We start from the raw sequence: 25,601 nt of genomic DNA, 5'->3' as shown, positions 1-25,601 counted from the left end.
GTGTGTGCCGAGGCACAGCTGTTCGAACGAAGCTACGGCAGGCACCATGCGACCGAATAATGCAAAATATTGCTCGAAAATGCGAGAGTCGGACCTGTTTGATGGCGAGCGCTCTAGATTTATCTTTTATCTAGCGCTTTTGACTACTGATAAGCCCCATCTTTGCATTATCGAGGAATGATTCGCGGCATCCCGGACCCTTGCTAGTCTCATCGGTACACGTACACGCCGACTTGGTGGTGTGTGAGTGTGCCGAGGCACAGCTGTTCGAACGAAGCTACGGCAGGCACCATGCGACCGAATAATGCAAAATATTGCTCGAAAATGCAAGAGTCGGACCTGTTTGATGGCGAGCGCTCTAGATTTATCTTTTATCTAGCGCTTTTGACTACTGATAAGTCCCATCTTTGCATTATCGAGGAATGATTCGCGGCATCCCGGACCCTTGCTAGTCTCATCGGTACACGTACACGCCGACTTGGTGGTGTGTGAGTGTGCCGCGACACGGTTGTTCGAACGAAGCTACGGCAGCGCCGTCGTTTATGATGTCGACCACGCATGCTCAGATCGCCTCTATTGTCAGAGATCATGCGACCGAATCAGAGAGGATACTCGGAAAATGCCACTCGACACTGAATGTGGAAAGTGCACCCAGCTCCCCATACTGGACGAAAATGTTACTATTTAGCTTCTTCTAGTGGCCGTTATAGCGGTACTATCGACTGTTCAAGGCCACCTGGGAAAACTGGCCCTTAATGGATTGTTCAAGGGAAAATTCGTGGTCTAAGAATCGAGGCAAATAATATCGAAGAAACTAACAACAGAATTGAAAACTACTTGAGTGCTTTATAGACTTTCTAAGTAGTCCTCAATTTGTTAACATTTTAATATTTCACCCCTCAATTTTACAGAAAAAGGAAACTAGAACTTCGTTTACCGACTTCCAAACGTTTCCTACATTATTCACTGAAGGTAAAGGCTTGGAAATACCACAAGTCGCTTTAGATCGCAATATTTTATTTATAAACGCGTCGATAATAATAATAAAAATATACATGTAAATTACCGCAATATGTTCCTTATCTTAGAATTTGTACAACCGAAATTAGAATTCCATCTTCTCATCTGCAAAGTGAAAGAGATAATACAGGTGTAATTTCACATTTAATTAACAGCATAACCTAATACGTACCGCTTTCTTTAATTTTATGTCCCTTTCTCTCATTCTCCAGGTTCCAGATGAATTCCTGAAAGAGCCGTAAGGATTTATTTAGACTAGTCTTCTTGTAGTCTTTAATTCTCTTTGCAGTCAATTCGTAGGTCTCCTGCTCTGCTTTATCTTTCAAATCGAACTCGTTTATTTCTTCTATCAGCGTTGTGATGGTTGGAACTTTGTCTGGTTGGAATTTGTCGACTGTGTTCGCTGTGAATGGTATGCAAACCTTGCCGGTTTTTGGATGTACACAGAATGGGGATTTCAGGAGATGGTTCATCCCTTTACTGACGTTTATGTCCAGCCTTGGGTACGAGTACTGTATCATTACTTCTTCGATTAGGTGACGGTACTGGAACCACTTCTTGTCCCCCTAAAAATGTACCTCAAAAAATATTCACAGAAAACAAAAGTGACAATGAATAATGCAAATAATTAGAAATGGTAAACATTTCAGTTTTTTCCAATTTATAAGATTTATAAGATTGACTGTATATTTGATGATAATAGCAATGGTTATATACCCCTGTTTTCTTGCCATGAACATACTTCACAAAGACGTTCCACCTGTCCTTGCTAGAGCTGCATTGGCCAAAAAGAGCTTTTAGCTCCAGTCTGTCTTCGTCGTCTGCAATAATCTGCAGGAACTTGTTCATGCCATCTTCTGTGCCTAATATATTCTGCCCTTCTATGAAGAAAGGCACAAATACAGCTTCTATTGTCTCCAATGCACGCCTGAAAACCAAAACAGTTATAATTTCTATGACAAACTAGCGTTCAACAAAAAGGAACTTTTGTCAGATTCTACTCTACATACTTAACAGAATGGTGAATTTTATCTCCAGGTAGATTCACTTTCTTTTTCATATATTCTCCGCCGTCTATGATCTGCAGATACTCTGCGACAGCGCAGCGCTCATAGGAAGACAGACTACGTGCTCCAGGATCGCATACCCAACAATGTATACCTCTTCTGCCAGAGAAGATCCACAGAATATGCTTGTAGCCAAAATCCACTGACAAAGACAAGTTCTATTTTAATTCATATACATCGCAAAAGTTGTTGTTGGATTATTGCAATCTTTTACTTACATCTCAGAGCACTGTCCAGAATTTTACAAGCAATTGCCATAAACTTCCAGCACTTGGAACAGATATCTGCACCACTGCAACAAGTTCTGACTTCGTCGTAGTCTGTCATATCTATGTCAAAGACAAGTTCTCTTTCCACTGGCTGAAAATTTGAACCCTTTCGGTGGTCCTTTGGACTGAACACAAAACAATTAACAACCTATCCAGTATCAACATTATTGATAACTAGACTGCAGATCTTTATGCATTTGTAGCGTGTATATATTTTTAAAATACAAGGAAACATGCTCATCTTAAGGAATTTTTTAGTTGAGAAATTGAACTCGATCCTCATCCTGGTTTTTATAAAATAAACCATGAAATTTAGAATTCGCATAAACATCTGCCGTTTATCGATAATGCTTACCAGGTGTTGTACACTGCACCAATATCAATCTTAAAAGGAATCAATCTCTTGATCTCTTGCTCCAAGTCCTTGACACCCTTAAAAGACTGGAATCTGATGTAAACATCGTCTCGCAGAGTAAAAGAAAATTCTCTGCGAGTGAATATGCCCACTGAAAGAAGAATCCTATTTGTTAATCAATTTGTTTATAGCATAACGTGACTGACATACCATTGCCATAACTCAGCCATCGATAGTAGTCATGGAACGGGAATAACCTAGCGTAGTAGGTCGGCAGTAAATCAGCTAAGTTTGCCAAGTCTCCCATACTGCCAATTTATTTAATTGTCTTTTAATTCTGGTTGAAAATACAAAGTTTGAAACACTCGGTCGTGCAGAGAAAATGGCGGGAAAATTGTGTTGGCATGAACCAAACATTTTGGAAGATGGCTGTTCCGATTAGAATTTTAAATTGGACACTAAGGGTCGCTGCTGAAACTGCCATGGAGTAGACAAAACGGCGCCAATTTCAAATGTTTGACTCCCAATTTCTACATTTAGAGTTCATTTATGATAATCTACTGGACTAATATTAATTATTTAGGGTCTTTGAAACTGCTGGAGTTAGAATTTAGAGTAAATATTTCGATACTTTGATTGAATAGTTCAATAGTGTACTATTAATTACATTTAGGCCTGTAGCATTGCTGAAGAGTCTAAAATGGCTTCTACACGAGCCAATCGCAGGCCAAATAAATTAACTCCGCTCATTAAATATTCTTTAAAATAGGTTTTCTTAACAATCAGGCTGTGCTTACAGCTTCCTTAATGCCACTAAATGACAGAAGTCTTTCTAAATCTTACATGTGTACTATTTCGTTAATTGTTCTGTACTGTTTGTACTGCAGAGTTAATTGATTTTAATTTATTTGGTAAATAAGGGGTTCATCGGGATGCAAATGAATTGTGAGGTACGTTTGACCGTAACTTTTATTTCCTAATGTCGTTACACGTATACTGAATCAAATTTAGAGTGTAGTACCATCAACCCTTTTACATAGTGCAAAAATAGAACGGTTCTATTTTTGAATAAACATTACTGGTAGGAATGTATCGTTGAACTTATCTAAATAGAAAAGAGAAAACGCCTGTCGACGACACTCACATATACGTGTACCCGATCACAATCCGTCGGAAAAACGACGCTCAGCGTTTTCTTCCACGAATCCCGTCGAATGCAAAACCAAAAGACAAAAAGAAAACTGATTAACGTAAGTACAAGCTATTCGAAGAAAAAAAGATTCAAACAACGACGAGATACGTTCTTGTTCACGTTGCGTGTGTGTGTGTTTGTGTGTACGTGATATTTTATTTACAATTCGTGATGTGAATAATGTTCTTCGAGGAGGGAAGAGCGGGCCGTGTGTATTTATATAGATTTATATATATATATATTTATATAAAGTAAAAACGAATTCGACGATCGTCACCTATAACTTATCTAAGCGCAACAAAAATAAAAGGAATCGAAGATGAGGCGAGGAATATGGTCTCGAGGTCGAAGATTAATGTCTGGATGCGATTAACGTACAGTATGATACAGTCTTCGTGCCTGGTGTAGTATAACACACACAGCAATTTTCGATTTTCTAAATACGTTTCGCACGGTGAAAATGTTCTCGATCGCGTGATATGATACCGATTTCTGGCCATAATGCAACCCAATATTCGCAAGGATGTTTGTCTGGACCCAAAAAATTGGAAACGCTTCTGTGGACACAGAGAAATGATCTCCAGTTAGAGTACCATAAAGAAATTATTTGTAAGAGTACCACAATGAAATTACTTCTAAGAGCACCGCAAAGAAATTATTTCTCAGAGTGCCATGAAGAAACTGAATTACAAATTTCGTAAAATCATTGAAACACAGTGCAATTTCACTAGTAATTTTACTAGCGAATTTAGAACCTAAAACAATTCAAAAATATCAATCTGTTATTCGCAGCTTATTGAAATTGTTTTTAAAAAGGAGGAAATTATTACTCGTTTCCTGTGCCTTGCAATCGACACAGAAAATTTCTATCTTGCATAAAGATCTGTAGTCTGATTATTAACACAGCAAAATCTTATTCTTTATAGCTCGTCAACAATTCTATAGAAGCACAAGCTTACGTATGAAAGTTAATTGCAGAATCGAGCCTTACAAGAGAGAAAAAAATGAGTACGATCGTTTGAGGTACAGTGATAATTTTAGAAAGAGTCGATACGTTTTTTATTTTAGTCTTGACCTATAAAAACCTTTAAAATCGATTCCCGATCGAACTGTAGCTCGGTAAAATTGCGAGCTTATAAAAATGTGCAGTCTATCAATATCGAGATAAATAACACAATCTAAAATTGAAGAGAGTAATATCTTCGTGAAACGGATATCGTTGCGCATTATAGCCAGAGAAGTATAGTCTGCGGCAGCCCCAGCCCCGGGAAAAGTATGAAACGAAACTCATCCTCCGGCTAATCAAGAAATCTATCACTCGTTAAAAGGATGGAAACGTACTTATGCTACACATTCTCGTATGTGTGCCTTAGAAACGAATTATCATCGATCAATTGCTCATGATCTGCCGTACAATATTTTTCGTGGAACATTGTCTTTCTAGTATGGCAGACCATGCATATATATAAATTGTATTCTTTTAGAGTTAAAGCTACGATAGGTATATATTTAATATATAATATATATATATATCTCTCTCTGTGTGTGTCAGTTTTACGATTTTTCTATTATATAGTAACTATGTACAAATATCTCTTACCATCGGCAACAGCAATAATAATTGTAAAACTCTCGTAATAAATTCTCCTTATAAATAGATAAATCCTTAAATATCGTTCAATCGACAAAAACTCTTGGAAAAATTCACCTAAAATCGATCGGTCTAGGTATGCGACGCGGTCCTCGACTATCAAGCCAATGAAGATCACCTTTTCGTGAAGTGTCGACGAATGAGAGCATGATTCATGACAGGAAAAACGTGCAGGTAGCCTCGGTGTCTTCCCTAAGTTTCCAAAAAATTGTTCTCGTCAACCCCTTGCCTTAAGATATCAATTCTCCTTCCGACTACACTCAAATTTCACATCGATTTTAAACCAATAAAACCTAGTACGTTCGAATAAAATAATTTGTAAACGAATTTGCACAGGCAAGGGATTAAAATCGCATCCGGTGCGAAGAGGAAAATCGAACGAAACCGCAAAAGGACCCTCGACGATCTTAGCAAAGATTCACGCCGGGAAAATCGAATGAAAATGTCTCGAACGGAGCCTAGTTGTTCGATCTGTGGTCCACCGGTAGTCAGGACGATCAATTCTGTTCCTAAACCGCCCCACAATGCCCCGGGCTTTTCATCGATCAGAAAATCCGGCCCGGAAACGCCGCGGAGAGAACGCTATCGATTACGTTCGTGTCGGAGCTGCGATAAAATGAAAAATTAAAAGAGCGTCTACCAGAGTGATCAGCAAACTCTGTTGCATTATAAGCCAATGGATAAAAATTTATTGTGCATCATTTGAGAACATTTTAATAGGGGGTGGCATGTCCCCAGAGTGGATTAAAACAGACAGAGAAAAATTTCGACGAGAAATTAACGCTGAATCTTTGATCGTCGCTCTCCCTGCAGCTCAAACATGATCGCACCTCACCCCCAGAGTTTGGGGGTTGAAAAAATGTCGAAAAGGACACGTGGTCGCGTCGAGTCCCCCTTATTGTTCCTGGGGGACCTTCAGGAGGACAGTTCTGGTGCCCTCGGAGTCCGAGATGTTGATTTTCAGCTCGTTGGTCAGCGCCTCGAGCTTGTCCACCACTTTGCCATTTCTCTGCCCGCCAGGATTAGGCGGGGGCCAAACGTCGTCCAAGGGTGGCTCGATGTACTTCCGACCGGACTTGAAAATCGTGCCCTCCTGTCTCCCGCAGAGCGTACCCCCGACATGATCAGATGATGAGACGCATTTTGGAGCCGGTTCCGTGTCCAGGCGAGGACGTTTGTAAAGCGGCGGCTGGATCACCGGGCTGTAATCGTGATCCAGCAGTCCCTCGACCTCCTGCAGCAACTCCTCGCCGTATTGCTGCAGCTCTTCGTCCATCAGCTGCTTTGTGTACAATAGCGTTCGCGAACGGCCTGGAAAAAAAACGCGTTTCATAAGTATTTTTAATCTTGGAGTTTTATTGCCATTTCATTTTCACAGAGGTACAGTGGCTACCACTAACATCTTAAAAATCGCATAACTTTGTCAACATTGGACTATACTACTTGAATTTTTTTCAGAAAAATGTTTGACTGGAATTGCAATTGGTCGACATTACAGAGAAAGTACTAAAAGTTGGTGTTTTGCAAGTTGTTTATGCGGGCTTATATCAAAAATTTTAAAAGTACGTTTTGTACATCTGTATCAATTATTGCAATGAGCTGCAAACGTTTAACGATGAAAACTTAATGATTTTAATCTAAGATTTTATTTTAATTTTAATTTAAGAATTTTGGCCTTGTCAGGGAATTTCGCCCTTATGCGATCATTTTGGAACGTCTGTAGCACATTGCAACGTTGACCGATTTTTATGAAATTCTCAGAATATGTATAATTCATACAGATCCAAAAATATCGCACTATCTACATTTTCAATGTAAGTCCATATAAAAAAATTGCAAAATACAACTTCTAGTATTTTCTCTGGAATTTCGACCAATTGCAATTTTTGTAAAAACCAATTGTGTTAACTTCTTTAAAAAAGTCCAAGTGGTATGGCCAATATTAACAAGGTTATACGATTTTTAAAAGCGTCCGAATATTAATTGGAGTCACTGTATATCGAATGAAACAATTTTTATTACGACGTAGATAACTTGAAAGTGGCGGGAGAATAATTACAGCAATAAATTTTTATCGACGACATAACAATTAGTATGACCTCAATTCAAAAGAAGTTGTAGGTTTAGGCGAATATTGCGTCATCCACGATACATTGATCGTTCGCGAAGTTCTAAAAGCATTAAAATTCAATTGGACTTTCGAATATCATCAGATAAAAATATCAGCCAAAAAAAGAACAAATTATAAGATAATAATAGTAAGATCCTGCTTCCCTCTCATGACCCGCAACATTTTGACCCCCAATTTGGATTAACGGAACTACCGAGATCGTATACTAATTATTGCTGATCCGAACGATAAAAGAATAAAAGTGATCGCAGTTGCAGACATTGCACTCGGCGATTGCAATTTCGACGATGCAGTTATCATGTTTACGCGTACGGCGTTATCGTCGCCACAAACCAATTATCTCGGATAGTGGTTACACTGTCGTTAATCGTCCTTTAGCGCGGTATAGTGTTTGATCAAGAGCCGATGCGAGCAGCGTGTGTTTCGTAACCGAGCTGGAAAACTGGTTACGAGGCGTCTCACGTATGAGCGCCGCTGGTCCCCTAAAACTCCTAACGTTTGAATTTGAATAGAGTTCATTGACACCTGGCGAGGTAGCCCGTGCCTTCGAAAATTCCCGAAGGCTGCCCGGACAGGTATCATTCCCTACTCGAACTTCGAAGGTGACTCGGTTACGTCACAGGGAATCATTTTCGCTCGATGATCGATTACAATATTCTTTTAGTTCCGCTGTGATAACTTCGATCCAATCGAATTACAGTCGATAAGAGACCTCGTTCAATTAATCTACGGTCATCTGAAGGTACAAATTTAAAGTGTACTATTTAATAACAGTAGTATAGTAATTATATCAAATTTTGATCGAAGAGAAACTTCATTCCGTTAATTACAATTTACATGAAAATACAATTTCTGTGTTCTACAGAAAAAGAATTCATAAACAGAAATTCTCTCCATAGTCCCATTAAAATGCATATTTGATTGCATCCTTTAGATGTATTTGAATTGATCGAGTTGCACAAATTGAGGCAAGATCTTGGAAAATTGATTAGTTACAATTTACAGTCATATGAAAATACAATTTTTGTATTCCACAGAAAAACAATTCATAAATGCAATTTTTCTCTGCAGTCCCATTAAAATGCATATTTGATTGCATCCTTTAGATGTATTGGAATTGATCGAGTTGCAAAAATTGAGACAGGATCTTGGAAAATTGATTAGTTACGATTTACAGTCACATGAAAATACAGTTTTTGTGTTCCACAGAAAAACAATTCATAAATGCAATTTCTCTCTGCAGTCCCATTAAAATGCACATTTTATTGCATCCTTTGAAATTGATTAATTTACAGTCAATTGAAAACACAAATTTTATGATTCCCTTCAAAGTGTGCTTCAATCAATCAAGCTGCAATCCTCGATAAAGGAATCTGGATGATTACCAGCAGCTCGACACGGCGTAAAAAGATAAATTCGTATTTTATTGCTTCGCTAAACAGCACATGTTTCAATTAAATCGTGATCATCAGAGAGGAAAGCTTGCTCGACGATTAACAGCACTTGAGCGCGACTTCGGAATGTAAATTTATATTTCATTACTTTCTTTAGAGTGCACTCGAATTAATCGTATCCCAATCCTCGAGGAATAAAGTCTACAGTGGCATTAAAATATAAATTCACGTTTAATTGCTTCTAAAGGAATCTCGATGATGAATCTTCTAAAAAGTAGGGTTGCTCGACTATTACCAGCAGTTGGACGAGACGTGAAATGATGAATTATAAATTTTACTGCTTCACTATAGCGCGGGCGAATCGATAAACTTGTAATTCCGGAGGAGGGAAGCACGCAGGTCGATAAATTGCAGTTCGAATCGACTCTGGACTGCAGAGGCATGTTTCATTTGCTCGAGGAGGGTACGTTCGAATTAATCGATTTATAATCCTCGAGAAAGTGGTTAAGATCGACCGTTGAGATGAACCGTTGGAGCTGTTGGAAAGGATCGGAGCTTTCCTGGCCTCGTTTAGAAAGTAGCTGGGCAACTTCTGCTCGCAGCCTGCTCCGGTTTCGACACACTCCGGTGTTTAATATCGAGCACCAATAGCTATTTCGCTTTCGAAATTTTTCGTGTTTGCCCGGTTATCGATATCTATCGCACGTGCCCGATAATATCTCCGGCAAACACTGACTCCAGTAGAAAAAGACTGCGACACGTGTTGACGACCTCGAGGAATTTTTCAATCGACGCAAAATGAATTTTCGATGACTCCTTCCGATCGGGAGAACCTTTGGTCATCGGATTCGCGCTGAATCGCAATTACCAGCGGGGAACAAAAATCAGTGTCGCAATCTGAAATCCCGCTGATACCGTATCGCTATTCTTCATCTTTTTTTCCATGGCGCAATTCGAGCGCACGCGGCTCGCGGAATTCGCTGCGAAAATATTTTCTAAAAGCTCGAATGGCGATCGACGCATGAATCATTCCCACCGACGCACAGTGTGACGAATGGCCTTTTTAGCTGGACAAAAGTAACTTTCAAATCAACAAAAACTAACTGTGCTAATATAATCTAAAATAACCATGTATTAAAACCGTTGAATATTAAAACTTAAAATTCTTTTGTTGTATGTTTACAGAGCGTGTAAACTTCACCTAAAAGACGAACACCTAACCTATAAATGAATGGGCACGTTTCCATGCGCGCTAGAAATATGTTAAAATATACTAAGGAGTGTTTAAATTTCCTATATATGATGGATATAACGTCTCAAAACATGTATTTTCACTTTAGTAATTCCAAATTATCGATAACATTCCTCTATTTTTGTAAATTAAGTGTCAAAGACGGTACTTATTTTTCCACAGAAACGCCCATGTTACTAGTATTCGTTAATGAATTAGTATATGCCCCACGTCGCCCCACGCGATGATTTTTACATATAAATAAAGTAGAGATTCTCTACTTTATTTTAATACCAAAATTGGCTTGTAGAACGTTGCAGAACTATACTAATTTTTACAATGAAGTTACGTCGTTTTACGCACACGCTCGTGACAATCATAGCTCGGGGCGGGCGTTTCGAACGCAGCCGATGCCGATTGCCGTCGCCACTTATTGTTAGCGGTTTGTTTAGTCTCATTCATTGTATATTGAAGGAATAAACAATGATAAGATCCCCGAGTTTTCCTCTAAACTTTCTTTTTATGAAAATTCGCTTCTTCAGTCGTAAACCCAAACATTTGTCGTAACACAAATACGTTTAGATATATTCTATTTACATTTGTTTATAAGTTATCAGTTTATAAGTTATTAGTTTTTAGCAACCGAATGTTCCTATTGAAGACTGATTTTGATCTCTGTTATTTCTTTCGTTTTATTTATATTTTCATGTTATTATATTTTTATTAAAATAGTAAACAATAATATGAAACAGAGTTGTTATTTATAAAGTGAAGCCTTATACTAAACCAAAGAATAATTCTTTCCCGTTAGAATATATCTGAATCTCCAAAAACTAACATGTACTATAATTTTTCCAAAATTACATTGTTTTTGTCCCTAATTAAAAATGACGTCTTCTTTGATAATATCTACTACTTGTTAAATCATTCTGTGTTACATAGATCCATTGCTAACTTTGTTGTATTTTTTATTTAATTATAAATCACTTAAAATATATTGTTTAATCAACAAAAACCAACTGAATGTTGTAAAAAAATTAATAATTATTCATATTTTATACAACTGTAAACATATTCATCGATAAATATAGAAAAATAGGCGATTTAGAGTTTTGTCCAGCTAAAAAGGCCATTCGTCACACTGTGCGACGGCTAGGATTCCCCTCCACGGCTAGCGGAATTAATATCTTGTTCGTTTATTCATAGATCCCGGCGTATTTATAGCGAGCGACTTGCTTGCCTTAGGTCAGGTTGGAGCTATTTCTGAACCTTCTGTTTATTTATTTGTATTCGCTGCTCGACAATCGAGCCGGAACCACGCGACGGCAACATAGGAAGCTGAAGAACGCTCTGTGTCCTTCAGCCGGTCACTGTGTCGACCTGATTGAACCGAGTGCAATTCGGATCTTCGATGTCTATCCTAATTTTTCTTAGGACTCGAAATGAATGGTTGAAGTTGGGGACAAGCGAGGGTGAAAAACCTTCCGGTCTCCAGTGTTTTAAAAAGTAATTGGGATCAAGAGTCGATGGTTACGTAAACCGTTCACCTAACCTCACTCAATTATCTGGGGTTACCTAATCGCGACTCAAGATAACGCGTCGATGCCGATCGGTTTGACGATCGTGCCTCTTCATGTCGATGCTACTGTCTCCCCCGAGTATATTGCTCATGCGAACAATACTAAAAGAGCGTAAATTGTACGTCGGCGAACAGTTCGCTATCGACGTGTCGAGGACGACCAGTTATCAATTTGCTACGCGTTTACAGAAACCACGAGTTATCGCTTCGAGGCTCGCTGTCTGAATATTTCAGTTTCGAATGATCGAAACACAATAGGTTCTTTTCAGTACCATCAAAAACACTTTGTAACCATTGGACAGATCCATGGAATTCATGAATGAAATCATTGTTCTTTCAATCCTGTACGGTCATTACTAGACTGTGGATTTTGTGACGAAAACAAGTACGTGCAATTTGACGAAAAAATTTTTTAGATATTGATTAAATATTATTTCCTGGTTATATTAACACTAGGTTTACTATCATTTTAACACTTAGCACTCGAATGGCGACTGTAAGGCGCCACTAAAAATTGCTGTATCATTATTCGAAATATTTTTTACATTATTGACACGTTCGAGGACGTGAATGCTATAGCATTCATTTTCATAGTGATGCAAAATGACATGAATGCTGTAGCATTCATTTTCATAGTGATGCAAAATGACATGAATGCTATAGCATTCAAATTTCAAAGCCAATTTTTATTCATTTAATTTTATACAACCTTAAGTTTTTGTAATTAATATACATTTCAAAGTAATGACCAACTGTCATTACTGATGACAGTTAACTTATTATTATTGTCTATGTCTAATCAGATTTCGAACAGTACAACTAGTTTCAAGAAAAATTGCTTGTCTATTTTTGCAGCTCACTCAAATTTTTACTGTCCGTGAACGTGTTAAATTTATTTGTATTTAATAAATTACTGAACACTTCAGTATTGTATGAGTGAATCGCACAATTTCGTATGTATAACATAAAAAAATGTATATATGTGGAAAGAAAATATTCTAGGTCGAAATGCCTTTGGGTATACAGGGTGTTTCACCTAACTCGAGCATCTAAAATATCTCGCATGTTTCTTATGAAAGAAAAAATTGCAGAGGAAAACATCATTTGGTTCAGAGGGGCAAATGTTATGATAGGCGAAAAAATTTGTTCAAGGTTATATTTTTTGAGAGTTCAAAGTCATCGAAGTTTTTTTAAATGGAACGATATATTTTTATTGTCGTTATATTATACCCAAGGTCAAGACGAATCCAACGCGACCTGTAATATTACAACCTTCACGTGGCCTTGAGTTTGATATCACCAACGATTCCACACCATACATTTACACTTTGATCGTTTTCTGTTCAGTGATTTAATACTCCCCGTTTTACAAAATAATTGAACTATGCGGTCAAAACTTTGTAGAGAAGAATGATTTCTCTCAGTGTATTTTTCTGCGTACAGTTGAGATGCTTGTACCGAGTTATTTTTTGCCCCACCATAAACTAAAAACATGTCTATCTTTTCTGCATCACTGTACACCATCGTTTCAGAGAAGTCACGTTATCTTTCACAATCGAATAAATCCCGATGAATTTCTGAAACGTACTGATTAGAGTCACCGAAACGAGAAGAATTTGTATCAGTGTTTACAATTTATTGTGAGCGAGTTTACAGTCATTAATCAGGGTTCAAGAACATTTCTTGAAACTCTAGGGGGATCGTGTCATCGTTATTTCACTATTTACATCAAGTGTCCTACTTTTATGAATTTCTCGTACACAAAGTCACATGAAGGTCATAATATTATAGGCCGTCGAATTCGTCTTGACCTCGGCTATCACATAGCGATAATAAAAATATAATATGACATTCAAAGAAACTTCGATGACCTTGAAATCTCAAAAATTTAACCTTGAACAAATTTTTTGCCTGTCAATTATGACTGTCAAATATTAATTTGTCCCTATGAACCAACTAATGTTTTCCTCTGTTTTTCCTATTACAAAAAACAAGCGAGATATTTTAGATGCTCGAGTTAGGTGAAACACCCCGTATATTATAAAACATGGCTAAAAATTTGTAATATAAAACAGCTGCATCCTGGTTATTTTTCTATATAAAACAGTCTGGCGTTACAATCATTAAAGAAAAACCAAAATTTCTACTTGGTCCCTGCTTCTTGTAATCCGTATAGACAATTTTTATTTTGCATAAAGATCTGCGCAGTGTAGTCGTTGCATACAACGTGCGTATACAGTGACGTTCCGCGTAATTGCCCGTTATCATCCACACAGTATTTCTTATGAATTTTTCATGAAAAATTGTCAACCACGCGAAGCGTCGACAGCATGAAAATAGGAACGCGAGAACAAGTTTAAAAAGCACCTGGTTGTCTGGAAACCTCGTTTGTAATTATCGTGACACGATACGTGAAATTTTACTTCCAAATACTCGTCGGTGTCCCGTAAAAAGAAGAAAAATGATAGTGGCTCATGATTTCGTTCCTCGAACGAGTAAAAACCAGCTCTCGACCGTTGCTCGTAACCCGAGCGAGATCGAGAAGCAGCAAACCGCGGGACGTGAAAGCCAAAGCGAAAAAAAAATAAAAAAGAAAGGAATACACTCCGCAGGGCTGTGCCTTTCACAATCCCGTGGGGTTCAATGTTCCTCTGGCCGGGCCAGGGAGCGCTATCAAACCCATTCAGCTCGCGTAACCGCTAATATAACGGTCCGAAAAGGTTCGGCGAGCTCGTGACAGTCGTCCGGCTTCGGACAAGTTCAACAGTCTTTCGGACCTGACTCGTTTGCTTAATAGCAGAATTATTACGACACTTGTATTCGTCAAATCGTTCCAAAAATGGCTACAATATTGTAAAGACGATCTCTGATCGCGTAGGGTCCATTAGACACCTTCAAAAAATGTTGGAATATTTTTCCCAGCCCTTGGGATAAATCATTTTAACCCTGGCTTTCTAAAAATTCAATGAACATACAAGATGTGCAACCAGATGTACAAATTAATTCGTAAACGTTTCTCTGTGAATTTTTTGATTATCTACAAACAATTAGAATGCATTCTACCTTCTGAAATAATCTCTATCTCTGTTATGTATTCATTCCCTTTTATAAATAATTAATGTGTCTCCGAAACATACAACAGAGTGGAAGACTTGTATATAAACGGTCCGATTGGTTAATTCTGAAAGCTACTAATTAATTTGTACACTTAGTAGAGGAACTGGAAGCTTTAAGAATTATTTGAATCCCGTTGCAGGGGATTGCTAACTAATATACATTTTGTTTCAGGAACTTCCAACTAGTGAACTGAAGAAATGAAGAGTTGGGGAGAAGCGATGAAGAGAAGAACTGAAGAAGCGAGGAGCTGAAGAAGAGGGTGCAACAAGGAGTTGAGGAGGAGTAATCCCGTTGCAAATGAAGAATGGTTCCACTCACCAGCCAACGGAGGCATTTTCTCAGGCTGCTCCTGTTCCTGTGTGAGCTCGTTGCTGGAATTGGAGTGCGGTCGCAGATTCGGAACAGCGACCAGGGCCAATGAGAGCAGCAAGACCATCAGACAGGTAGCCGGCTGTGCGCTCTTGTTGCCCTTTTGCAGCAACGCCTGCAGCCTCTTCAGTTGCCCGGCGAGACTCTGATTCTGCGACTGTAACGCCTTGATCCTCTTCAGGAGGGTCATGTTCTCTTCCGTGCACTGTTTCACCCGATCCTCCAATCCGTCCACGTACTCCTTTTTCCTCTTCCGGGAGTCCTGAGCCGAGATTTTGTTGCGGATCTTACGCCTGATCCTCTTCAGCTCTCTCTCCTCGTGCTTCGTCAGAGGATAATGCGACGGCAACGTGATTCCCTCTTTCTGGAGCAGACGCTTCTCTTCTGCGTTCAGCTTTAGCCTTGGATAAGGGGAGTCTGATTCCGAGACCTCGTCGCTGGAGTTGCAACCTTTCTCGCTGCTAGAATCCTCTTGTTTGATAGACATCTATATGGAAACACCGTAACAATTTTTATGAAAATTTTGCACTCTCAAGTCGGGCTTGGAACGATTCTAAAAAGGACTCTCTAAAATTTTTGTAGAAAAGGTTCTAGTTGACTAGCACTTTTCACAAATGCTACAGAAAATTTGCAAGCCCTGCTTTTTTATCTTTTATGATTCGTTTCGACCCCTTGCAATTTACAAACCATAAGAAAACCATCTTCTGGCCCCATCAATCACGTTATAATTATTTCTACCATATCATTTTTAATCACTGATTTGCTAGGTGATAAGATTGACTAAGAACATTATTTTTAGTATACCTGGACCGATTTGTTGATGATATTGGCCTGATTGATCTTGAAGCCCTTCAGGTTCCTCGCCTGGGACGCGTTAATGATCTTGATGGTCCTGACATCCTTCATGTCCTTCAAACTGACCGGCAGAAGTATCGATCTAGGATTCCCGGAGCCCATAGGCGTGACTCGTATCAATTGTCTAATATTTCGTTTCCCGTTGCACGTGATATTGCGCACATTTACCGCATTGTTCTCCTGCCACGCAGCCTGCACCTGCTGCTTCTGTGCTTGATCTAAAAATTAAAAACATTCCCTTCTGCAACGGTCGTTGAATTTGATCCCCGCGTCGCACAGTGCGGACAAGTCGGCACATCTCACTACATTTTTATTTGACGATGCACGAAAATTTCCTTCGGCAGAATTGCATATTAGCAGGAAATTCATATTATTATTCATTTGAAAATCATTTAACAATTGTTTTTATGCATAAAAATAATCTTTTTTCTTTTCAACTTATTAATTTTATTGTTAGATTTAATTTTTTGTGACTAATTACCATTACATATGCATTAGTAAGCAAATTTAGATTTTTGTAAAAAAATTTGGCCATGGAGGCACTCTCTAATGTGGCAAAAATCGAAAAATATTATATTAACTGTAAATGAGTGTGCAATAATAATTCTGTGTAATGGAAAGTGCTTACCAAGGAATATGCATTCTTTATACATTTAATAAAGTAGATTTATTTTTTGTACAAATTTTCAACGGTGGTTTTATTTGTTAATTGCATATAAAACTTCCAATTAACATAAAACAAAAACGGCAAAATATATCCTGAGATTAATGCATATGCGGATACATTACTTATTATAGTTTAAGAATTTCATAGTTTTGTCTGCGACTTTTTGCGACTCTCAATTTTATAAACTTTTTAAGAAGTGTCCATACCTTTCCTTTAGGATCTATCGTGGAAAATTTGTTATTTTCTTTTTAAATGTATTAGTTATAGTGTTAAATTTCATTTTCTGCGAATAATTAACAATAAGTATACATTTGTAAACAAATTTGGTTGTGAAAAATTTTGCCATTTGTTCGCCACAGTTTCAGTGGGGAATTTACTGGGAAAGTTCAATATTCGTGTATATCACGATATGAAATACATTTCTTTTGCAAAACATGCGTATTAGGATGGAAATTGTTAATAATAATCATATGATAATCATTTTTATGCATAATACAACTTTGCAATAATTATATATCAATCATTTTTATGTCCTTTTAATTTGTTTTTAACATATGTTTTATAACTATTGAAAAAGTACTGAGAATGACTCGGATATCGAATAGCGTTTTGTTAAGTTTATTCATTTTATTCACTAGTATTATAATTTGTTTAAGTTTATTATTGTTAATTTTACGTATGGTTCATTTATTATTAATTTTGTTCCAAACTTGTTAGTTTTTAAAAATAAATTTGTTAATTTTTAATAATAAATTTGTTTTTCTAAAAAAATTTTCTTTTGCTAAAATTATATATATACATATATATACATTAATAACCAAACTACGAGAAGTGCCGAAAACAGGCCTTTCGTCCGCACTGTGCGTCGTATCAAACAACGATTCACTGGTCTGTCTAAAAATAAAGGTTTCGCTCTGGAAATGCTGATCGATTCGAACTATTATCTCCGCGACCTTGGGTGAGTTTCAGTGTCTACTATCTACCCGCTTAGTTTCGAGAAACACGCGACATCTGTTCAAACGCCGTTCATCTGGCGAACAACTTGGTCATTATCTCCTAGGTTCTAGCAGACAAACAACTACGGACTCGAAATGCTTTTAATTACGACGCTGTTTCTAAGATAAATATTCACCGCTTTATGTTTGTAATTACCCTCGAGCCTCTTAACACTGCGGAGTGACTGCTTCGCATTGCTTTATAAAAATAACGTGCCTATCTAAATGTTTAGCCATTTTGTTTTCATAATGCATACCTAAGGAACTTTGTTGAATAATTCAGATGCGTATCTTGACAATCTCAGTAATAGTAAATTAGAAATATTACAGTGCATCAGTTTACCCCGGCAAATTAACTGTTCATTATGGGAGTCTATGGGATCAACGACCCGATAATTAGTTCCTCCCAAGCAAAGCTACCTGCGGAGCAATAATAATTAAAATCCTCGTTACCTAAATCGACGACCGGCGCCTCCGCAACGACGGTCGCGTTGGCATCAGCCAAGGTATTATTAGGGTTCACGACAGCCACCAAGGTGTGCTCCACATCCATCTCTTCAGCAACGTCTGTCGCAGGTGAACCAATGTTCGAACTGACCACAGACCTAATCGGACTATCCACACTGCCCACCGATTGGTTCGGACTGTCCAAAGAGTCGAAGTCCATGAAGTTCTGGGGGCTGTTCATCTCCGAGTTGCTGATTTCCACCTGATCCTCTTCGATAGGTAGCAGAGGACTCAATTGTTGCTCGCAGGAGAGGCTGAGCGCGCTGGAGAGCCCGCTGTCCGAGGATGAGGACGGAATCGTGTCCAGGTCATTTTCCATCAGGCTGAACTGATTTTCCTCCATCTTGAAGATGGAGTCCAGGAAGTCGTCCGGATTCGTCGGCCATTCTTCCGCCTTAACATCCAACAACAACCACAATTATCAAGCCATCCCATACCTTGTGTCATTTCTTATTATTGTACAGCGGATCTTTACGCAAAATTAAAATTTTTCACTTAAATAGTAACAAATTTTAATTTTGCATAAAGATCCGTTAAAGATAAGTTAAGAAAGAAAATAAATTCATATTTCACTCGAATTTCCCACTTAAATAGTAACAAATTGGAGTGAAATATGAATTTATTTTCTTTCTTAACTTTCCTTCTTTTTAGTGACTGAGTTGTAAATGTTAATTTCTAAAAGCTCAAATTCTAAAAATTGTTGTAACTTTTAATCTTGGGTTTTAGAAAGACCTACAATTAGAAAGTTGCCAGTGTGTAATGTGTTCAACTAATGTAAAAGTATTTAAAAATTTTTTAAATGTTTTTATTCGTTTAAATTACACATTTTTGTCGTAAATGTATAGCTGTCTGCTTATTGTGCTTCCGTCTGCAAATTTAGAGCAAATGTTTTCTATCTAAGAATGTTGAAGGAAATTAGGCAATACATTTCTAGCACTGCTTGCTGTATGAATTTAGAAAGGACAATTTTTTGTCGAGGTTGCCATAAGCTTCACGTGGTTGGAGATTGTGAAAATTGAAATTTCTCAGGATTTTCTATTGCAGTACTTTCGACTGCATTTTATGAATCTAGAGATTCTTACCAACTTGTAATGGAGACTATTATCTCAAAGCTAAATCTTAAAATAAAACAAGCAGTCTGAACAACTTTCCCATCACGAGCAAAATAATACAGAACAGTGTAAGATGCTATTTAATCACTAAACTGCGGACTTTTATGCGATAAACATTAATTTCTTGCCTTAACACTAAATAATGACTAACTAACACTAAGAAATGACTTCTTCATTTAACACTAAACCTACCACGGTCAAAATGACCGGTTTTCTATTTCGCAATTATTAAAATTATTAAAACGTTTTCATAGGAAATTACTGAATTGACTTCTTTATTTAAGCAGATATTATAATAAAAATCGTACAAAGCTTAACTAAATTCAATCTTCTCCCTTCCATAAGACGTTTCACTTTTATATGTGCTTGGTAGGTTTAGTGAAATATGAAATAAGTTTAGAATAGTATCTTTCAACTCTTATGTTTTTCCTGTACATTCCTAAATCCGCAGTCTGTTAATCACAGTTCTCACGGATGATCGCTTTCAAGGTAGGAGTCATTATCTTACGGCTCATAAATAATTGATCGAGGTTGAGAAACGCTGTAGCATGGAGAGTTTTGACTGGAGAATTTTTTTCCAGGCGCGAGGAAAATGCTGGCAGATTCCGCGGCTGGTTTTCGCGCACGGTTTCTCATGTGGCTCGCATTATCGAGTCGAAGCATCAGGTTTGTTCCCCGATACCGATACATTGTAAACGATCCCGATCCCGCGATCGCGGCGCCAACAATTTCTGTTGATGATCGCGTGCTCCACTTACGTGTCTGGCTGAAAGTCGGTCTAATCGACTTAGCGGAGCTTGAGAAATGGCCGTTCGCATGGTGCGAGTCGCTCTGACACCAGCCGTTTGCCCAATGTCAGTTAACCCAGTTACCCGAGCCATGGTAAATATAGTTAAGATTCGAGCGAATTCGGGGAACCTGCGATTGTGTCGCGCGACTCTTTGTCGAAAAGCGACGCACGAAAATGCACCGCAACAGAAATGACCGCCGCCACAGTGGGCAGTTTGGACAAAATCGGATTCAAAATCAAGGAACTTTCGATAGGAATGAGGTAGAGCGATGAAATTTTTTTTTAATGAAAGCTGCAACTTTGTAGAATATGGGAAAAATAGAGAGATTGTGGTACGAACGGTTTTTTAACCTCGAGAAAATTCGTTAAACGCGCACAAATTCAAGAAAATTTTAGTTTTTCCAATACCACGCGCGGAAAAAATTCTTTTTTAACATGCTATACGTCATTTCTCATAGATTTTTTCACGCTGATTTCAAATATGGTCTCAAAATTTGTCTACGACCTCAGGATATTGCAAAAAATAGATTTTTGTGACAAAAAGTAATGAAGTCATTTTTTCGTTGAAATGATTGGATGGTAATAATCTCCCTATTTTTCCCATATTCTACAAAGTTTCAGCTTTAATTTTAAAAAAATTTCATCGCTCTACCTCATTTCTATCGAAAGTTCTTTGATTTTGAATCCGATTTTGTTTAAATTGCCCACTGTGCGCCGCCTGTCGGTTTTCCGAAGAGAAGGCTTGTTGTTTCTAGAAAATCGAGATCCAGCCGGTACAGTCGAGTTTGACGGAAACCGTGTTTTCTCCATACACTTTGAAACGACTAAAAATAAGTCTGAGCTAACGCTTGGATGTCTGTTGTATCGTCTCGAACACGAGGCTCGCTTTCGTCGATCAAACTTCAGTCTCTTTGCGATTTTATTGTCGAGACGAACACGCTCTGTTGAAATATTTTTAGAGATTTTGCTCGACCTCTGATGTCTTTCCCATTTTTAAAAATGCTCAACCACCGGGAGGAACTTTATAACATTTTCCAAAATGTTTTTCTTTCTTGAAGATTCAAAGAAAAATTCTGGAACGTTCGTTTTATTAAGCTACGTCCACACTGACGCAACGTCCTGCAACTGATTGTCCTTCTATTATTAAATTTACAATGATCTTTGATAACAAAAGTCGCGAGAGACCTAAATAATCTTACCATTTTTCTGAGGCAATATTTTTAGGAAGCAAATATTTTGCGGCTAGGTTTACGTTTGTTTACAAAATGCAATAACAAGACTGTCATTTAAATAGACAAAGATCTGCCTAATATTTACAAGAAGACTCCTCCCTGATCCATATCCGATAATGGCTGCCAGGAGAGGGACCAAACGGAGGAACGGCGCAAATTGGGAAGCTGGCGAAAAAATTAGGGTTAGTCTCCTGGGGGGAATATGAATCAGGATTGTTTGAAACTGTTTGTCCTTCAATTATTACAAAGATCTTTGACAACAAAAATCGCCTGAAACCTAAATAAAAATCTTACCATTTTTTTGAGGCAGTATTTTTAGTAAGCAAATATTTTGCGGCTAGGTTTACGTTTGTTTACAAAATGCAAGAACAAGACTGTCATTTAAATAGACAAAGATCTGCCTAATATTTACAAGAAGACTCCTCCCTGATCCATATCCGAAAATGGCTGCCAGGAAAGGGACCGAACGGAGGAATGGCGCAAATTGGGAAGCTAGCGAAAAAATTGGGGTTAGTCCCTGGGGGGGAATATGAATCAGGATTGTCTGAAACTGTTTGCCCTTCAATTATTACAAAGATCTTTGACAACAAAAATCGCCTGAAACATAAATAAAAATCTTACCATTTTTCTGAGGCAGTATTTTTAGTAAGCAAATATTTTGCGGCTAGGTTTACGTTTGTTTACAAAATGCAAGAACAAGTCTGTGACGTAAACGGACAAAGATTTGCCTAATATTTATAAGAAGTCTCCTCCCTGATCCATTTCCGAAAATGGCTGCCAAGAAAGGGACCAAACGGAGGAATGGCGCAAATTGGGAAGCTAGCGAAAAAATTGGGGTTAGTTCCCGGGGGGGAACATGAATCAAGATTTTTTGAAACTGTTCGCGGGGAGTCCCGTAAGTTAACGGTATTCCTCGTTCGAAGGTCGCTCGCCACGATGAGTAACTTCGCATTCTCGGTCTGATTCGAGGGACCTGAGACCGGTGTGCACCTTCGCCGCAGGTAACTAAATCGATTGACCTGGAGAACAATGCAGACGATTTACTCGGGCCGCCGGCCATTAACGTCGGCGTTCGACGGCAATGCAGTCTGGGAAACGTACATACATATAGCAGAAACGCATGGCGCGAAACAAAGCGGCACTAACGAGAATCATTCGCTCGCGAGAGCGGAGTTTAGGTGGCCAGAGGAGCTATCATTGAATCCAAGATGGCGGCGCTCGACGCACCGGCACGTGCGACCGACTATTCCATATGTTACAAAAACCCGGGCGTGATTGTGCAATAATTGCACTTTTTCAGACTGAATTATCCTCTGACGAGCATTCCGAAGAAATAGTAAACAAAACTCGCCGCGAAAATAACATCGATGCACGCAGTTTTCAGTGACGAAGAGCGATCATTTTTAAAAATCGCTTCACGATGTTTAGGTAATTTTATGGTAATTATCAGTGATTTTTGTAGCAGTTTTCATGCTGAGATCATTGTTCTCTGCTTCTCACAGAACTGTGAGAATTTGAACAAATTGTTAATTTTATCACAATTGCAGTGATTTCGAAAGCAGTTTTGGTGCTGGAACTGCAATCACGGTTCTCGGAATGAGCACGGCGTGCATAACAGCCGCCAAAGTGCACGCTGAACGCACGTGGTCCGCACGAACCATATGTTAACGCGAACAGCCGCGAATCTAACGGAGATTTTTTGTCGAGCTGCGATTGCTAATTGCAAGCAGCGTCGTAAACATCCGTTCCACGATCTGCCCTCTGGAAAATCGGTTTCCGTTTCGTTGAAGCCGAACCGTTAGACGAAGAGGCCTCGTTTGCAGTAATTAAATACAATCAACGAGGAAAGACGCGTCTGCCGCGATGATGCGAAACGAGCGACGGTACGAAAGTAGCACGGTAAAACGTGCCGTCGATTCCATCGTATTTTTCGGCAACCGGGCATGTTGTTCCAGAAATTCGTGCAAGATTATCGGAATTGATTATAAGTGTTCCTCTTCGCAAAAGCGATTGCGTAAAGCATGAGTCGTTTAAAAAGGTTTCGCCAGCCTTGGCCATTATTCCCGGTATTAGCATTCCCGGTACAAGCTTCGCGGAACTAGCTTTCTTCGCGAAACGCGAAAAGATACAGGAACGTCATTCGAGTTCTCGGCGAGATGTTCTGGCACGTGAGAGAATTCTAATCCCTCGCGGTCCACGGTGTTTTCGCGATTTCGATCGCCATTATCATTTCACTCGGCGCAAAGGGAAAGTATTTGGCCGCTTTGTTAGCCGTAGACAATCACCGCGTTCGCTGCTTTCGTAGTTCAAACGTTCTATTGGTTGCCATATATCCCCCCGAGAAAATCTCAGAAAAGGTATGATTACAGAAAAGTTGGAAATTTTATAAACATTCTGTGATGAGCACATGTGCTGTAATTCATGTAATAGAACTACCAAACTGATATGCATATACATGCATACTGTACACAATTAGCTTCGTAATAACAAGACTGGATTAATTCAGATTTCATACGACTTTTATTCAAATATTTGTTCGAATAAGGAAGGGTCTCACAGAGAGTTTCTGACGAAAACATTTCCATAATTTCAACAATTATAACAATCATTACACCTTTACAAAGTTGGCAAATATTAATTTGGACTTTTTTCAGGCTTATGTACAGTTACATATGTGCAACACTGCTAGAGAAAGCGTTAAAGAATAGAGAAACCATGGAGAGTCTCTAAAGAAGCATTCCTGGTCTGCATTGGTCAAAGTATTTATCAAGAATAACTTATCATTCCGGGATAAGGAATGAGAGGAAGAGTAAGCGTTTTGAGCAAAGTCTGATAAGCATTAGCCAGGTCAGAGGACCTCGGACCAACAGCCTAACTTCCCCAGTGAACCAATTACCCTAACCCCGACAAAAACAAGGAGTTTACAGAGATCCCGGTGACTCCCTCTGGACGCGTCTTTTAATAGAATCCGTGTGCAGGGGCGTGTGCGAGCAGGGAAGCGTAAGAGGAGCTTGAAAGAAAGAGGATCCTGAAGAAAGAGAGGTCCTGCGTCTCACCGTGATGGCGTCGTCGCCGTAGCTCTGGTCTATGAACGGCTCGTCCTTAACGTCCCCCTTGAGGAAGGAATCTTCCCTGGGGAACAAGAGGTCCATGAGGTTCATGTCCGTCGATGACATACTGATAATGAATGGTGAATCACACGGCGTAACAACACCCGGTGGCAACACACAACCCGTCGGCGACCTTTTGCACTACTTTGTAGTGCCGCGCTCTACGCTTCCATGAACAAAAAAACTCTCGCAACACTTTTCTGCGGCAGGGGACTGCACTGACCGACGGGACGGATGCACGCGATGCACCACCACCGATTGCGACGACACACCGCCGACTAAGTCGCGGACGAGAAAGGAACTCGTCGCGGACCGACCGACGGACGGACCAAGTTTCTGTTCTCAGCTCTCTCGCCCCACCCTGAAGAGAACACACAGAGTTCCAGAAGAGAGGGACCGGTTTTCAGCTCCTATCGCCTGCTGGCACAAGCATTTTTCGAGCCTGCCGTGCCGGCATCGCTCCGCCACACGTCCACCCAAGATCGCTATGAACGCTACCGAATCCTATCCACGCTTATGGTTTTCACGGATCGCGCGATAAGGATTTTCCCGAGGTTCCTCGAGGAGCTGTGTTTTCACGAAACCGAGAATACTGTACACCGCACTCGACACTATCCGATTGTCAATTGAGCTGCCAGCGTGGCAGTTAGTGCGTCACACAGGCGCAATACTGAACGGGGACACGATTGGTCGGGAACGTGCATGATACGATACCTCGAGGAATCGAGACGCGACGCGTACTGGTTTGAACGCTCGTCGAGACTGATGAAATATTCCTGTGGTCTTGTTGGACCATTTTTGGGTTTGGTTGGAGATTTCTTGGGCGAGACTCGGATCTGATGTTTGATACGATTTATCTGCGGCTGATAACGGTGTTTACATCAGGCAGACATTTTGCTGCTTTTACCTAGATGCTTGATTGAAGACATTCTAGCGTTCCCTGCAAAGGGCCTTTTTC

General features: G+C 39.2%; 2 protein-coding genes across 2 annotated transcripts; both read right to left on the bottom strand.

Annotated features, from left to right (window-relative positions):
* Positions 1 to 883: 883 nt before the first annotated feature.
* On the bottom strand, positions 884 to 3,167 carry Dnapol-alpha50 (DNA primase small subunit). The gene is made up of 7 exons (XM_076801560.1): positions 2,922 to 3,167; positions 2,712 to 2,862; positions 2,306 to 2,481; positions 2,031 to 2,229; positions 1,738 to 1,948; positions 1,193 to 1,586; positions 884 to 1,125 (listed from the first exon to the last, which is right to left on the bottom strand). Exons 1-7 carry the CDS (start codon positions 3,016 to 3,018, stop codon positions 1,106 to 1,108), a joined length of 1,248 nt encoding a protein of 415 aa, XP_076657675.1. The 5' UTR covers positions 3,019 to 3,167; the 3' UTR covers positions 884 to 1,105.
* Positions 3,168 to 3,662: 495 nt separating this feature from the next.
* LOC143360764 (uncharacterized) lies at positions 3,663 to 25,264 on the bottom strand. Its single transcript, XM_076799888.1, has 5 exons — positions 24,590 to 25,264; positions 18,346 to 18,793; positions 16,180 to 16,448; positions 15,325 to 15,862; positions 3,663 to 6,865 (listed from the first exon to the last, which is right to left on the bottom strand). Exons 1-5 carry the CDS (start codon positions 24,707 to 24,709, stop codon positions 6,450 to 6,452), a joined length of 1,791 nt encoding a protein of 596 aa, XP_076656003.1. The 5' UTR covers positions 24,710 to 25,264; the 3' UTR covers positions 3,663 to 6,449.
* Positions 25,265 to 25,601: the final 337 nt, after the last annotated feature.

Source organism: Halictus rubicundus, chromosome 1 (genome assembly GCF_050948215.1).
Source record: "Halictus rubicundus isolate RS-2024b chromosome 1, iyHalRubi1_principal, whole genome shotgun sequence".
Lineage (NCBI taxonomy): Eukaryota > Metazoa > Arthropoda > Insecta > Hymenoptera > Halictidae > Halictus > Halictus rubicundus.
This window is presented reverse-complemented; position numbering and strand designations above follow the sequence as displayed.